General features: G+C 40.5%; 1 protein-coding gene across 2 annotated transcripts in view; it reads left to right on the top strand.

Moving 5' to 3' along the window:
* Positions 1–728: 728 nt before the first annotated feature.
* LOC114145501 (protein kinase C beta type-like) overlaps positions 729–17,701 on the top strand; it is an 80,849-nt gene continuing 63,876 nt past the window's right edge. Inside the window, exons 1-2 of one of the 2 annotated variants that reach the window (XM_028019124.1) lie at positions 729–1,231; positions 1,667–1,698. In XM_028019124.1, coding sequence (XP_027874925.1) covers positions 1,068–1,231; positions 1,667–1,698 — 196 coding nt within the window. In that variant the 5' untranslated portion in view covers positions 729–1,067. The remainder of the gene's footprint in view (positions 1,232–1,666; positions 1,699–17,701) is intronic. The other variant, XM_028019123.1, reaches the window with a different exon arrangement.

The following is a 17,701-nucleotide window of genomic DNA, read 5'->3' as shown; positions in this document are numbered from 1 at the left end:
TGTAAGTCTGAATATTAGGCTTTTGTTTTTTGAAGTTTATCAGTTTTATTCATTATAGCTAGATAAAACTGATAAACTTCATCTATTGACTAAACCCAAAGCCAGCCCAAGGCAAAGTGAACTAAACAGCTGCTTAGGGCCCCCAGGCTTCCAGAGTTCCTGGCCATAAGAGCTTGAATTTTAACATCTATATATTGAGAATGAAAATATCAATAGTTTCAGCACCAATTAACACTTAAATCTAAAATTGAAAGTAATTGGCTTACTTTGTAAAAGAGCAAGAATAATCTTCACAGTGTGTCTTTGTGTTTGAGCTTGATATTGTTCATAAATACATGTCAGCCAGCGCCAGGCCTCATGTTCTTAAACATGCCACGCTGTATAATGAATCTGTGTATTTCACTTATGGGGTTGCTGAGATGAATGCAGTGGTGAATGACATTCTGATTTACTGAGACGCATCTGTATACTTCAGTCAGTGTCAGATTATTTATTGGGTGTGAATCTGAAAAAAAACATTGTCCAGTATTTCAGTACAAAATGTTCCCAGGTAAGAGCGGCTATTTGAGCCTGTGTGGCCCCTGCAGGCAAACTGCTTCTCTGCTGAGGGACAAGTCCATCCTGGAGGGGATGTGTGTGCCTTCTGTAATCCACTCTGTACTGTGACAATATGCGGAGCTCGAGGTTCAACTTGTGTTGCTGTAGTGTAGACAGTGCTCTGCGCGCGCATGTGTGTGTATCTGTGGCAGCTCGAGAGACCAGCGCGGCAGGTTGTTTGCGACGGAGATACAGAGCTGCAAGCAGCGACACTTTGAGAACAGGGAAGCAGAGTCGCCGGAAGCAGCAGCAGCAGACGCGAGGTGGCCGCAGACAGCAAAAATCACCGGCAGCACGAGCGACAGACACCGAGGCGGCCAGCGGGGAGGAGAGACGGAGGAGGTGGATGAGGAGGAGGAGGAGGAAGTACCTGCACCCAGACTCGTTTTGCCCCGCCGCCTCCGTCACGTCTCCCTCCCTGTCGTCGCTCTCCTCACCCCTCGTACCTCTCGGACCGCTTCCTCGTTAAAATGGCTGACCCCAACAGCGACGGTGAGGTGCCGGAGAGCGCGCGCGGTTTCGCCCGCCAGGGAGCCCTCCGCCAGAAGAACGTGCACGAGGTGAAGAACCACAAGTTCATCGCGCGCTTCTTCAAGCAGCCGACCTTCTGCAGCCACTGCACGGACTTCATCTGGTGAGTGTGAGCGCGCGCGCTGCGAACCGAAAGGACACAGGTGATTCACTTGCTGCTGCCGCCGTCGTCGCTGCGGAAGGTCTGACCGGCCTCTCTGTACACCAACGCCGCAGTGCTTGTCTGTCACCATAAAACACGGCGATGCGCCATTCAATGCGACAGCACCGCGGGCCTTCTACATAGGGGCAGATGCGCTGCCTGCAGCCATACAGCACGCATGGCTGCTCGGCTTTCCTATTTTACTGCATCCCCCCTCCGCCTCCACTTACACCAACCTCTGAAACTGGTGGAGGAATGCTGCTGGTTGCATGGGGCCCCGTCGCTGTTGCTGCTGCTTCTGTGTGCTGATTAATGTTTGCGGCTGGATATCTTTATATGTAGGGTATCTCTGTCAGCGAATTCCTCAAATTTCTCATCCCTGTTCTCTGTCCACAGGGGCTTTGGGAAGCAGGGATTCCAGTGCCAAGGTAGGGGCTCATTCACAATCCATACATGTCTGCTGTGGGTGTGTGGGCTAATGTTTGCTGTCCAGGGGTGCATGGCATGTACGGTTAAATTACTTTTTTTATTTGAGGATTTGACAATGATCGATGAAAAATAAACTGATATGTGATCACATACACTGAATTGATTGTTTTTGGGTATCAAATTGAGACGGAAGGGGTGAAAAGGGCAATTTTTGGATGGAAAATTAGAATGTAAGCTCGCCTGAGTCAGTGGAACAATAGAACAATGTCCAGTTCTGTACCATTATTTGCCTCTATATGGCTGTGTGTGTGAGTGAGTGTGAACTGATCTTAATATCCAGCATCACCTCCAGAAAGTGTTTAAAGGGATGACAAACCTGTTCTGCTGTGGCACACCTTAAACCAAAAGACAACAACATTTCTGGAGCTTACATGGAGAAACAGCTTCTTTAATAGATAAATGTTGCTTTAAATTAATGTAAATAGAAAGGTTAGCAAACTTCAAGAATGGCATGTCTAAACAAAGAAGTTAATGTGAGAGCAGTAAAGAAATCTTCAAGAGATCATAGTGTGCTGCTCCATTCCATTTTCGAGGAAGGATTCCTAAAGACAATCAGCAGCTTGATTCTCTCAAACTTTTCTGATCATTTAGTTTTTTTACCAGTTGCTAAACTGAGTTTGAATCTAGCTGAGATTGATCTACAATGTGTGTGTCTGAATCTGCAAAGTGCATTAAGATATGGCTTTGTTTTGAATGGGTACTTTATAAATAAGTTGATTGATTTAAAGATGAATTAGTTAAAACATTAAGAGTTAGAGCATGACATTCTGGGGTAATTTATGTCCCTCAGTTTACATTAAAACTTGTGAAAGTTGTGACCCAAAAATAGCAAAAACAAAATGCTAAATTTCAGGCATATTTTCAATGTATCAAAATAAAACCTTCAACAAATGATCTTTGATTAATATCCTGCCTTCATTCCAGGCGCTCTTAAAAACTCATGGCTTATTAGATCTAATCCACACATTAATAAATGGCACAAGCTTACATGTCTACACTCAATTCTTCATCTACGTTTTCTGCATTGTGAAAGTTATCTGGAAAGAGTTGTTTTAATAATTTTTGTGACAATGACGTGTTTTTGTGTTTGTTGCTAAAATTAAAATAGCGATCAATATATCCTTATTGCACAATACTTTTGTCATTAACATGGCAGGGAGAATTCTGCTTTGGAAAAAACATGTTTTCACTTTCATACTAGAATTCAAGAATTCAGATTCAAATTATTTCCAATATTTGTTGGAAGCCAAACCTTTTGCATAAAATCTGCTTGTTACTGGATGATCAATAATGTCTAAACAATTTGTGATTTTGGTCAGTTAAGAGTACAAAATGGATTTTTATATGTCAAATTAGAGAATAAAGAGAGAGAGTTTTTAAAATGCTTTGTTTACCTTCTTCACATTCAGAAGTTTCATTAGTATTTGGTAGAGTTGTCTTTTAAATTTTTGACTTGTGTCGGACAAGCTTCTCACAATAGTTTGCTTGAATTTCAGCCCAGTCTGCCCAACTAAACCAGTGCAATTAAATCAAGCTTTCTGACTCACACACACCTTGTTGGCTCTTCCAACAAACTTCCCATTAGACTGAGATCAGGACTTTGTGATGGCAACTCCAAACCAAAGGCTTTGAAGTCCACAAGGCTCTTTAAACTGTAACTAATTTGGCAGTATGATTAGGGTCACTGTCCATTTGAAAGACCCAGTGGTGCCCAAACTGTAACTGTTTGCTTAACATGATGATGTTCAGGGTTTTTCCCCAGAAAACTTGCTGAGCCCAGCGGTCAGGGCGCTGAGGAGGTCCATCATGTTTTGTAATAAAAGATGTTAAGTAGACAGGAAATGTAAAAATATTACTGAGTAATTATATGTTACGGAAAACATCGACACTGGAATGCTACTTAAACTCACAACTAGTCTTAAAAACAACAAATCAAAAAATACAATTAAAATGAATATGAATTATTTGCACTTTTGTTTAATCCAAATTAAGACAGTGGCTTGATAAGGCCCCCAAAGGGCTATCCACCCACCCACCCATCCATCCATCCATCCATCCACCCACCCACCCATCCATCCATCCATCCATCCATCCATCCATCCATCCATCCATTTTCTGTACATCCTTGTCCCTAGTGGGGTCAGGAGAGGTGCTGGTGCCTATCTCCAGCGAACGTTTCGGGCGAGAGGTGGGGTCACCCTGTACAGGTCACAGTCTGTTGCAGGGCATCCAGGGGCCCAATAAATGCTAATATTTTAACACAGACTACAGATTCATAAATATAACATTTATTTGTTGAGATGATCAATGCTACTAAATTTGATTTAATGGTTTCAGCATACATTAATTAAAATATTTTACATTTTTAACATTTAAATGTAAGATTTTATGGAGCTGGCAGGTTTATTTTGTAAAAGTTCAAAGCTCAATATTCATAGTTCATAGTTTTGTTACCATAGCAACAATCTGATGCTGTGAGTTTAATGTTTGAGTTTGAGGTGCTTTTTCACAAATACAAATTAGTAAACTGCAATTATAACTTATTGCTTTTTAGGTTGACCAATTAAACTACTCCCTTCTCCAAAATTTCACTAAATCCAACACAGAAACTGTTAGAGGTGCTGATGTTTTTAGCAGCAAGACGGGCCCCTAAGTCAAATTCTGCTGGAAGCCTCATACAACCTTGGACCGGCCCTGCATGATGGGGCCGGTTAGAGATGCGCAACAAACGGGAGAATTAATTTAATTCTGCTATTGTGGCTTTAGTAGCTCTTCCATTTCGTGTCTGGTAAGATACTAAATATTATAAGATGTAATATTCCTGTCTAATAAGCATCACAGAAACTGTTTTGGTTGCTGGAGTTTATTGGACGAGATTTTCAGATCTCCGTGCGGCTGTGGGCATTAATTCTGGCTGACTAAGTAGACAAAGCATTTGGTATGGTTCAATGCATTGTGTAACCGGAAAAATAATACTAGAAATGATATAAAACCAGTGTGATGCGTGACTGCGAGGTGAGCGCGAAAGCTTCTCACCGGGCTGAATCTGCATGATGAGGTTAGCGCTGGTTCATTAGCCACTAATGCTCCGGCCAACCGGGAACACAGACATGAACTTCATCAGCGCAGACAGAGCCGGGCGCTGGGCATCGTGTTGAGATGGAAATACCCCACATAATTCTTTATTCACAAATATAAATCATTCTCATCGCTCGCTCAACCCTCACCTCTGAAAGCACCACTATAACTTATTCCTGCTTTTCACATAGAGCTGCACAACCAGAGCTAACGCGGCGGGTTTTAAACTCTTACCTTGACGTATAGTTTTCCAAAGAAACATAATTCCTCACAGGGGGTTGATGTGTCCAGTTTGAGTGAAAGGAGGCATGCGCGATTCATGCTGAGTTAAACTTCAGAGATCAAGCAGCGGCAGCGCGGGAGGCAACACTCAGAGGTGCCAGCTGTGTGATTGGTCCACGCTCCCGGCTTTAAATGCATAAACTAAAAAGCTATCTTTTAGCAATAAATTTGCTCTGCCAGTGAAACGCTCAGAGCAAGAAAGACGTTTGCAATCCGGCTTAAAAATAAAAAAATTAATTATTATTTTCCTAAAAACAAAAACAAGCAACGCATTGCCTGGCAGGGGCGCTAGTAAAGCATGTCGGGCCACCAGGCCTATAATACACTGGGGGAAACCCTGAGCTGTTCCTTCCTCATGATGTCGTCTGACATGTGAAGTGCACCAGTCCCTCTTGAAGCAACACAGCCCAAGCATGATTCTTCCACTCCTGTACTTCACAGTTAGGATATTGTTTTCTGATATGCAATCTGTCCCTTTCCTCTTCAAAAGTAGAATATAAAAATACTCTTTGTTGTCCTACAGTGGGGGAATTCAGGTGTCATAGCAGCAAGTTAAGGTCTGTAGGAGCATGCCCATTAACCCAAAGGTAAAAAATAAGAACAAGAGGCTGTACAGGAAGGACAAATTACCAACATAACAATGCTCATAATGCCCAAACAGTTATATTTTTAGATTTATGAAACACAGATCTCTCAACATTAGATTTTGTTCCTGAGTTATTGCAAACAGGAATGTGTTGCTGTTGGAGTAATTGATTCTTCATTACTGAGTGGCAATTTGGGTCATGTTGGTACAGGACTTTCATTGTGGAAAATGAAAGTTATTACCAGCTGTTATTGTTTCAGGGTATGCACTGTGTATGGAAATATGTAGTTTTAACTGCAAGTGCCTAAAAACATTAATTAAAATACTTCTTGGTTCATGTAAATAAATCTAATCACAAAATTTAACAGCAACCTTCAGCCATGTTGCAAACAGGATCAGAAAATAATGTACATAATAAATGACATCCTGAATTACCTCTTTGCAGGGCAATAAAGGCTGTTTGTATTCTATTCCATTCTGGGTCATCCAAATTTCTTGAAACTCCAACTTGAACTGGTTAACACAGCTAATGGCCACTGACCTGCTGGTAGTAGCATACTGAGTATAAATGTCACAATGAGCAATAAATCAATTAATCACATGGTAATTTCCATTATCATGACAATTTTTGTTGTTTCATTGTTTGTACCAAAGGCTGGATGACAAAAGTCTTCAAGTCTGATTCTGTGGTCTCAGTTAGCCCGGCTATTTAAAGAACAGCTTTGTTTAGAAGCTAATGTTTTCATTCTGTCTGTTTTGTTTATTTATTTTGCATATTTAAAATGTCTTCCAGATCCAGTGTTGTTGAAAGTTTATTGATCTTTGAGAGAGTGTACTTGACAATGGTCTCACATTATTGTTTATCACAGTAACCTTTGTGACAATTTATAATCCAGCAAAATTTGTTATTGCAACAGGCCTAACTAAGCATTTCTGTCTGGTGAAAGTTGTAGGAAGACCTGGAAATTTGTATGCGTGGCTGTGGCCCATCAGCCCTTTTTTTTGTGGTTGCACCACTGCTGCTGTTTGCTCTGGGTGCGTGTAATGCATGTCTGCACACTGTCAGTGACCTGTTGGCTCTCTCATTGAGGGCATCATTGTTTTGGCAGGCAGGTGTCAAACCTAAGGCAGGCTCTCGCCAATGTTGCTAAATGACAGGAAGAGGCTGAAGGGATACGGAGTGAAATGTAAGAGTAGAAGAGGAGCGGGAGCAGGCGGTGAAAGCTGAGATGTCTGAAGAGATCATGCGAGGGAGACGCAGCAGAAAGTTAGATTTCTCGACAGATGCATCTCGACTGGAGTTGTGAAATGGTGGGCCTGTGTGTGTGTGGGTGGGCGGCTGCTCATTACAGTCATTGGTGAGTGGGTGGGTGGGTGTCTAGACATGGACGGCTGCACAAAATGGTTTTATAAAACATGCCCTTACAACATATAGTAGCATCCCTTTGCTGCTGTACTGCTGCGAAAGTTGTTCTGCTCCCAGTATCACTTCCTCTTCCTCACTGGTCCATCAAACACCCACCTGAACTCATCTGACCCTGGTCATGTGACCAGCTGCGTGAGGTTCAGGAAGAAGGCAACCACAGTTTCTGTATTAGCCTCCCTGGTTTGGAAGAGTTGTGTAAATCTGTGTTTTTAAGAGAAAAACTGAAGTAACTTCATTTCCTGAAGCTGCAGACTGATTTCTGTTTGACAGTCCTGGTGATGCTGCTGCAGGAAATGAAGTTGTGGGTAGAGAAAGCTTAACACTTCATGTGTGCACACAGGTTGTGGTGAGTTGCCCTGAGTTGATAGCACATGTGCGTACACACACAGTGAGGTGGCTCAGGTTTCCCGGTTTGTTTCCATCTGATACCTGAAAACAGAAAACTCCTCTTCATGTTGAAAAGTTTTTGCACAAAAAACATGAGGATTTTTTTTCTGTTGTGTGTGACTTAAACTCCTGACTAAAGTTCAGAGAAAAGATATAACCTTATCAGTTATGCATGCAGCCCAGGAAACTTCTATACATGCCTCCACAGCATGCACAGTATCAGTCAAGTCTGTTTAGTTGTTAATGTCTGCAGGACAGCTGTCCAAACAGTACTCTTCCATCCTAATTGTGTGGGCTATAATCATTGATATGTATGGATTGTTTGCATTCGAGAAAAATTATATATTTGACATAAGTATGGTGTAGAAATAAGAGTTTTAATTTTCAAATTAGTGATACCAGAGAAAGCTGTCATCTTATTTGTCACAATAACTACTTTTGCACCCTAAGCTACATGAAATTTAGATGTGCACATGTATCGACAAGTTGGAAGCAGCAGGGATGATGAGCAAACACACTGTTACAAGTGGCTCCTTCAACTGGAGTTAGTGCTCTGTCAAGAATGTGAAAATTTCCTTCAGGGTAATTTATTAAATGATTCTTTCTGTGTGAGGTCATTTTGGCTAGAATTCCAAAAGGTTCAACTAGAGAGTGAGAACCACTTTGACGGATGGATGTTGCAGGGAATGATGTCGCATGCACCAACAGACACGCACTTGCTTGCTTGGAAACCTCAGCTGAGTCGGTCACATGGTCACACAGATTAATCTTTTTAATCTCAGGCATGCTCATCTGAGGCCCAACATTTAAAGAGACTCTTACGCAGTTCTATGTTTTTGTTTAATAACAAAAGAGAGGACCTTTAAATCAAAGCATTAATGCATTATTAGTTTTAAAACAATTTTTATTTTTAGCAGTGCAGATTCTGAATTGGAGCACAAATGATGTGGGCACATAAACTATGCATTTACCTGTTTTACACAGTAAAAAGGCACAGAAATAAAAACATCTCAGTCAGTTAGAATATCAGCTAATTTTTTCTTTTTAATAATAAAAAAGTGAAAGTAATATATTCTTTACAATCAGTGATCTATTCACGTCTTTGCATCTACTCAGTTTGATGACCATGACTTATAGATGATAAAACCCACAATTTAGTTTCTCAGAAAAGTAGAATATTATGTCAGATGAATAGGTCTTTTTTAACATGGAAGTGTCAGCCTTGAGGTACTACAATAGCAGGAGGCTGTGGTTCTGCAGGCGTGGTTGTCTGTCATCCACTTCAAATCTACTTCATGCTGTTCGGTAGCATGGGCAGGTGCCAAGTCCTGCTGGAAAAAGAAAACTAGCATTTCCATAAATTCAGTGATCAAAGAGAACATATGATGTGCTCTGAAGTTTCCTGGTAAAGGCCTACGCTGACTTGGACACAAGGAGTCAACACAGGCACATAACATGACTCCCTAAATCATTACTGGCTGTGGAAACTTCTGCCTGGAACTCAAACAACTTTAGCTTAGGGACCCTTATTTTCTGTTGGTTTTTACATCTTTTTCTACTGAATCCTTTCCTTCTACTCAACTTTCCATTAGCATGCTGTGTTGCTTGGTACACATAATCATGAGTACCGTATTTTCCGCACTATAAGGCGCACCACATTATAAGGTGCACCTTCAATGAATGGCCTATTTTAAAACTTTTTTCATATACAAGGTGCATAGAATAGACACTACAGTAGAGGCTGGGGTTACATTATGCATCCATTAGATGGAACTGTGCTAAAGGGAATGTCAACAAAATAGTCAGGTCAGTCAAACTTTATTAATAGATTACAAACCAGCGTTCTGACAACTTCGTTCATTCCCAAAATGAATAAACTGCTGTTTTATTATTTTCCCCGAGGTAAAGTAAGTGACGTAGTATTTTCGTGACACAGTTTATCTTTCAACAACAGCAAGGTATAACATGTAGTGGAGGGGAACTTTTCCTCGATTCAATAAACACGTAAAAAACAGTCTGATACTGTTACGGTAAATGAAACGTTAGTGCAATCACAATATATATCCACTTCCGCACCATTGATTCGTTCATGTTAAATTCTCTCGCTGCTGCTCTATTCCCATGTTCTGCTGCATGACTGATTGCCTTGAGCTTAAACTCTGCGTCCTAAGCGTGTCTCTTAATAGGAGCCATTTTGGGGTCTTTACACAAAACCCAGCGTGCACCGCGCGCTTCTTCTTCTACAGGGGAAAATGAAGTCGGCGGCTGCTTACCGTAGTTGCGAGACCTGTTGTGGCTCAATATTGGTCCATATATAAGGTGCACCGGATTATAAGGCGCGCTTTCGGCTTTTGACAAAATTGAAGGTTTTTAGTTGCGCCTTATAGTGCGGAAAATACGATAATTTAAAAATCATTTGGTGAAGTTTAAAATGGGGAGAAAATTGAAACATAATGTCTTTTTTTAAGAAGAATCAGAAGGCTGCATGTTACTGATAATTATTATTTAAAACTTCTGTGTAGAAAATCTGTCTCGGTTTCACTTTGATGAACAGGGTCACTTCCTTTAGATTGCTTGTCATGTCTCAGTTCTGATTCATACAATCTTGTCTGCATCAATTAAAGGCCATGAACAGGAGCAGAATAACCACATTTTGCTCTGTTACATATCCATTACTGTTGTCTGTGTTTAAAAATCAGGTTTGTCACTAGATTACTATTTTTATCTTATTTGTTTATGGGTCTTATTTTTAGCACATTGAATATTTGTGTGCCTATATATTGCAGAAGGTTGGTTGGAACCAGAGGTTGTGTTAATGGAATATTTTCCATTAACACGATATTGCACCATACGTTCCATATTGGACGTATGTTTTTTTTTTTTGTTGTTGCTTTTTTTTTAAACAGAAAAGTGTGAAACCTGTCCCTCATTTTAACAGGTTATAATTCACATCCTTGACTGATGCACATGCGCAGACATGATAAACTTTATGTACAGAGTTTATTGCAGAGGCAACCAAAATCAATCAATAAAAAAATAATTTCTGAATATCATCTCATGGACTCTGAACTAAATGTGTCTTTCTGGCTGGGAGCTGACAGCGTGTTGAAGAGTTATGGACCGGATGCTTTGGAGCGTCTGGTTCAGAGGCGCATTCCAAACATGTTTAATTCCAGTCTCTAGTACATACAGAACAGAGAAAAAGAGCAACAGGGCCATGCAGAGACCTTTGGAGGGGCAGGGGCTCAAAGTTAAAAGGGGGCTCATTGAACAAGATCTTAAAACACTGTACAATAAAATAGCAACAACCCAATATTCATATAAAGTCAACTAGTACTGAAAAATTCTTTAAAAAACAAAAGACTACCAGAATAATGTGGTGCATGATGTTGGTCTTTTCATCCATCCAACTGATCACGTCCCCCTGCGTATTGAAGCTTCTAACCTGGCAGGTGTACGCTCTTATAAAGCGTAAAGCGTGACTCGACTTTATCCATTTTTAGGGCAAGGAAATCAATGATATATAAGATTAGTTTTCCCACTGAAAATCTGTTTGACAGCAGAAACAAAGTTCAAGCTGAGGCTATTTCTGCCGCCGTCTGTGGGTTCATCCCGCAGTCAAAGAGCTATGGAGCATCCAGGTGGCTGCACTGAATTGAACTAATTAAATGGGATTCATTCATAATATGTATTGTTTATGATGAACATGTGGAATTGTGCTCACTGTAATAATTTGACTAGAATATGTCCAGCTATCCAAGATGAGGATATGCAGTCATCGGTACCCGCTAGTGTTAAAAAAGAAAAGAAAAAGTTAGACTCGACTTTGTGCAACTTATTGGACCTGCTCAACTGCTGATGAAAAGTTCTGGGATAATGTTCTATTTTTTGTTCTTTACTTCTGAATAATAGACTTAGTCTAAGTGATATTTATGTCATTATTTGCCGTTAATATTGCTAATAAAGCTTGTAAGTTGCTGTGAAGCATTTTCACTTAACGTGCCTATGACGTCACTGTGATTAGTCGACGTCGACTCCATTTATTTATCATTTTATTGTTGAGTATATGAATATGCAACCCCTAAGGACTTGACACATGGGAGTGACAAACAGCGAAAGACTAGAGTTTTCTGTGACAGCAGACCGCAACAAAAGTTTCATATTTTTCGTAGTGGAGTAAGTTTCTCCACTTACTCCACTTGACTCCTAGGAGATTACATTACTTGCTATCAAATCAAATCAAATTTTATTTGTATAGCACATTTCAGCAGCAAGGCATTTCAAAGTGCTTTACATCATTACAAATACAGAAACACAATGCAACATAGAATCAACAATCAAAACATGACATTAAGACAAGTTCCATCAGTAAATTTGTAATTGATTAAGTTTCAAATACAATCCTAAACAGGTGGGTTTTTAGTTGAGATTTAAAAGAAGTCAGTGTTTCAGCTGTTTTACAGTTTTCTGGAAGTTTGTTCCAAATTTGTGGTGCATAGATGCTGAAAGCTGCTTCTCCTTGTTTGGTTCTGATTCTGGGGATGCAGAGCAGAACCAGAACCAGAAGACCTGAGAGGTCTGGAAGGTTGATACAATAACAGCAGATCTTGAATGTATTGTGGTGCTAAGCCGTTCAGTGATTTATAAACTAACAACAGTATTTTAAAGTCTATTCTTTGAGCTACAGGGAGCCAGTGGAGGGACTTTAAAACTTGTGATGTGCTCTATCTTCCTGGTTTTAGTGAGAACGCCAGCAGCAGCGTTCTGGATCAGCTGAAGCTGTTTGATTGATTTGTTGGTCAGACCTGTAAAGACGCTGTTGCAATAATCAATACGACTGAAGATAAACACATGAATGAGTTTCTCTAGATCTGGCTGAGACATTAGTCCTTTAATCCTGGAAATGTTCTTCAGGTGATAGAAGGCCAGCTTTGTGACTGTCTTTATGTGGCTCTGGAGGTTCAGGTCAGAGTCCATCACCACTCCTAGGTTTCGGGCCTGATTGCTGGTTTTCAGTTGTAATAACTAAAGCTGTGCATTGACTCTAGATCTATAACTCTAGATCGTTCCTCTTTAGGTCCAATAATAATAACTTCAGTTTTGTTTCTGTTCAGCTGGAGAAAGTTTTGGCACATCCACACATTTATCTGTTCTAAGCATCTGTTCAGTGATTGGATGGGCTCTGAGTCACCTGGTGACATCGTAATGTAGAGCTGTGTGCCATCTGCATAGTTATGGTAGCTAACTATGCAGTGGGAGTACCCCACATGTGACCTTTGACCTCTTTGATGAAAAGTTTCCAATTGAAACAAAGAAATCCCTGTTCTTCATGTAAGATTCAAACCAGTTAAGCACTGGACCGGAGAGTCCGACCCAACTCTCCAGTCGATTCAGTAATATGTCATGGTCAACAGTGTCAAAAGCTGCACTGAGGTCCAACAGAACCAGCACTGTGGTTCTGCCACAGTCTGTATTTATATGGATGTCATTGAACACTTTGACTAGGCCAGTCTCTGTGCTGTGGTGAGCACGAAAACCAGACTGGAAGGAGTCAAAGCGGTTGGTTATCGTTAGGAAGCTAGTTAATTGTTTACACACAGCTTTTTCAATAACTTTGCTGATGAATGGGAGGTTGGAGATCGGCCTGTAGTTCTACAGTAGTGATTTGTCCAGATTGTTCTTTTTTTATCAGTGGTTTGATTACTGCTGTTTTCAGAGCCTGTTTTCTGCTGTGGCAAAAAAAATCTGATAATTGGTTGCTGTGCAGCAGAAGGAGGGGCTTGCACCATTCCTGCAAGAACCATAACTGTGTGCTTATTTATATTTCATGCTTACAAAGTTAGGCATAGTGATTAATAGCGATTCAATTGTTTAATTGATTGACCGCAGTACTTCAAATTTGATAGCACCCCTCCTGTGTCTGCCTTGCAGCAATTTGCAATTTGTTCTGTGGAAAATCGGGCTGTTTTTTTTAGGGAACACCATTCCATTTTTATCGCAAGGAAATCAATGATATATAAGATTAGTTTCCCACTGAAAATCTGCCCAGATTATGCAAACTCAGGGCACGCTGACCAATATCTGTTGCAGACTAAATTCTTATATATTTTTAGTTATGAATTAATTGATTAAATGATCTATTAAGTTTAATAGATCATTTATATAACATTAATTGACCAACCAGTCTATAGCTTCTCTTTATTGCATTTGGCCTATTCTAATGTGGTTGCGTGAATGTCCTTCACCTTCTATGGAGCACTGATGTGGCAAACATACAGAAGAAACTGTAAAATGTATGCACATCGGTGCCCAAAGAGAGAAATCGGGTTGTGGGTGCAATTCACTGAGAGTGGGAGGTGCACAAACAGACAGCTCTACTGAGTTGCTTCAGTGGAATGCCAGCCATTTGATGTGGACATGTTTTTACATGAAGACAGGTTAGGCAGCAAAAAGTATGGCGGTATGTGTGACAAAGGTATCTGCCCTGCAATGAAGGGGTGTGCGTGCATGTGTGGGTGTGTGTGAAGAGGGGAGGAGGTTGCATATCTGCTTAAAAAGTATCCAGATATGTCAGAGTTTGCTTGTTTTTTAGTCTCTTCAACCTTTTGCCTCTACATTTAAAGGATCCACGACTAGTTGTAACAATGGACCTTCAAGGGAAATATTTAATTTAAGATGTAAAAACAATACAGTAATAATACTGTAGGTTAATTAGTTTTTATACATTTTTTATAAAATATTGTCACACGAACATCTCCATGTTGTTCATGTTGCAATGCATTCTGGGTAAATGACATCAAAATTGGTCCAACTGCCTGGCTCCTCCAGCCAAAACAGTGATGAGTAATGTTATTAAGCCTTTTCAAACTGAACCGTTGAAAGAGATTGTAACGTAGAAATAACAAGAGGTGATGAAGGTGATGAGGACCAAACAGAGGAAGAGGGCAGAGTTGGCGTAGGAGCTGGTGATTGCTGCTGCTGCCTCCAGCTACGTAATTAAACGATGAATGAGACTTCCCCCTGGTCAGACTGTGTAATCTTGTAAGTACTTCGATACCTCTGTATCTGGTTTAGAGTACAATCTTTGTCCGGTGTCATAGTGGTTTCACATTCAGTATGATGTTCTAGCTCCGCTAGCATTTCCGGTACTAATAGCTCCGTTAGCGCTGCTTGTCTTTGACGTTTCTCCCAGCGTCTGTAGCACTGTGCCCGGTTTGGCAACAACTGTGCTGTTTAGAGTCTGGTGTGGTGGTAACAGCTGTTTAGGGTGGCCTTGGTCCGGTCAGATTGGTAAATTATTTTTAATTACAGCCAACAGTGACACAGTGTGGCATTATCTAAAATTACACCAGTCAAACGCAATATAAAAAACAACTCAGGTAAAGTTAGTCTTCCTGTGTTTACGCTATTGACTCCAGTACAGAATGGACCAAAATGCGGGTGAAAAAAATGGTGACTTCCATTGGTGAAAAATATTTTAAAAATATATAAATTTTGAAGTACTCATGAGTTTTGGCAATATCATAAAAAGCTATTTTTTAGTTAGTTGGAAAATTACAACATATTTAGGCTAACATGTTCACACTTAAAGTACATCACTTTAAGTCTGAAGCCAAGGTTCTTACCTATGTTCAAATAAAATGCTAACCTAAATTCTGTGAATTGAAGGTATTACTGATCACAAACTTTGATTTAAATGGTCTTTATTTAATGTAGGAAAGCAGTATTTTTCTTTTATTTCAAATTCAAATTAAAAAATACTTTATTAATCCCAAAGGGAAATTAAATGTTGTTATAGCTCAACAAAATTCTTCAAAGAGCCATTGAAGATGGCAATGGCTATCGGCAGGAAAGATCTGTGGTCTGTACCACACTGAACCTGAAGAAGCCTCTGACTGAAGATACTCTGTTTTCTCAAGACAGTATCGTGAAGAGATTGTTCATAACTTTCTTGATTTTATGAAGAATCCTTCTTTGCATCGTCATCTCCAGAGGTTCCACAGTCGTCCCCAGAGCAGAACCAGCCTTCTTTATCAGGCTGTTGAGCCTTTTCAGGTCCCTGGCGCTGATGCTGATCAATGAAGCTCTCACTTCCACCTCTGAGTTGTTGACGAATCCTAAGTGTTAGCGACATAACGTCCAATTTTCAAGTTCGGCCCGTGGGGATTTTATTGATTGATGATAATGCCTGGGTTTTCATTGTTTTTGGGGGACCAATAAGCATCCTTAAAATGACTGGCGCGATGCCTGGAGTACGGCAGCTTTTCTCCTTCAGGAGCTGCTGGTTGAAATCTAACCAGCAGCTGGAGTATTAATACAGGTGAGCAGATAGACTGAACATGGCTGGAGGCTGAGTAGCTGATGGTTAAAGTGTAAGTGTAACTTTACGTACGAACTGCACAATAAATTTCATATCCCGATCTCAACAAACAGGTGGCGGTATATGGCTGGTAGATGAGTTTCTGAGTGTGACGAACGAAGGTGCTGTAAATATGCCGTATTGACACCCGCCTCCATCCAAACCGTTCCTGGTTTGGTCGTCTGTCTCAACCCCTCGTCTGTCCCCTCCTCCCCTCATCTTCCGTGCGTTCGTTCGCCTCTAATCTACCTCCAACCCCCATTGCAGGCGACATTAACCGTCTCCCCTCAGACTTGCTGCAGGCCTTCTATCACTGCTCCATAGAAAGTGTGCTCACATACGGTCTGTGTGTCTGGTACGGCAGCAGCACATCTGCGGACAAGAAGGCGCTCCAGAGGGTTGTTAGGGCAGCAGAGAGAACCATAGGCTGCCGCCTCCCCACTATGGAACAGATTTACACTTCCAGGCTCTACAAGAAAGTTTTGGACATTTTAAATGACTCTTCACACCCTGGCCATGGTCTCTTCCAGCTGCTGCCATCAGGCAAGAGATACAGAGCAATAAAAACCAGGACTAATCGCCTAAAAAACAGTTTTTACCTGATGGCAATCATGGCACTAAATTCAAAGGCATAAGAACTTCTGCTCTTGACACCACTTTGTTATAAATCTACATTCTGTTGCGACACCTCCAGGCGCTGCAACCATCTTCTGATGTCTAAGTTTATTTCTCATTTTGTACTATTCATTTCTTTATCTTGGCATATTACGTATATACACATAACCTGCATCTTAACTCGAGTCGAGCAAATCTTAATCTCGTTGTAATCTGTTGATGACAATGACAATAAATCTTATCTTATCTTATCTCTTATCTCTTATTACTAAATTGAATATAATTTCAGATCCTTTTATAACTTTTCTTCAGGTTAACATAGAAAGTTAACAGGTTAATTATTGTTAATTTTCTAACCTACAAAAAATATGAAAAATTGGACTGATATTGGTATCCGACAGTAAAACTGCTTTTATGCCAGATTTACCAATATTTTATATATTTTTTTACCCTATTACTCAATTAATCATAAGAATAATTGATAGATTACTTGATTAGTAAAATATTAGTTTACAACAGCCCTAGACGTTTCACTGTTGATTCTCCAGTCCAGTCTGTTGTCCAGATGAACACAGAGGGATTTATATTCCTCAACCACTTCCACTTCTTTTTCCATGATGGTAACAGGATTTGATCTGACCCTGTTCCTCCTGAAATCAACAATCATCTCCTTTGTTTTGTTCAAAATTACGATGAGATGATTGTTCCCACACCATGACACAAAGCGGTCCACCAGCTCTCTGTACTCAACTTCTTGTCCATCTCTGATAAACCTGACAACTGCAGAGTCATCTGAGTATTTCTGTAGATGACGGAAGTCAGACTTGTGCTGGAAGTCTGAAGTGTACAGAGACAAAAGGAATGGTGAGAGTATAGGGCCTTGTTTTGCTCCTCTGTTACTGACCACCTGGTTAGACACACAGTTCTTCAGTCTCACAAACTGTGGTCTGTTTGTGAGGTAGTCATAGATCCAGGAGATTGTTGAGGCCTCCACCTGTGTCTTTTGGAGTTTCTCACAGAGCAGATCAGGCTAAATTGTGTTAAATGCACAAAAGAAATCAAAAACATGATCCTCACAGTGCTGCCTGCTTTGTCCAGATGACGGTGGGTTTGTTGAAGTTGGTGTATGAAGACATCATCAACTCCAACTCCGCGACAAAAAGCAAACTGCAAGGGCTCTTGATATGTCCTTGTCTGCTAATTCAGGTG

This window comes from Xiphophorus couchianus, chromosome 5, assembly GCF_001444195.1.
Source record: "Xiphophorus couchianus chromosome 5, X_couchianus-1.0, whole genome shotgun sequence".
Lineage (NCBI taxonomy): Eukaryota > Metazoa > Chordata > Actinopteri > Cyprinodontiformes > Poeciliidae > Xiphophorus > Xiphophorus couchianus.
The sequence above is the reverse complement of the archived record's forward strand: the minus strand, read 5'-3'. Positions and strand labels throughout refer to the sequence as shown.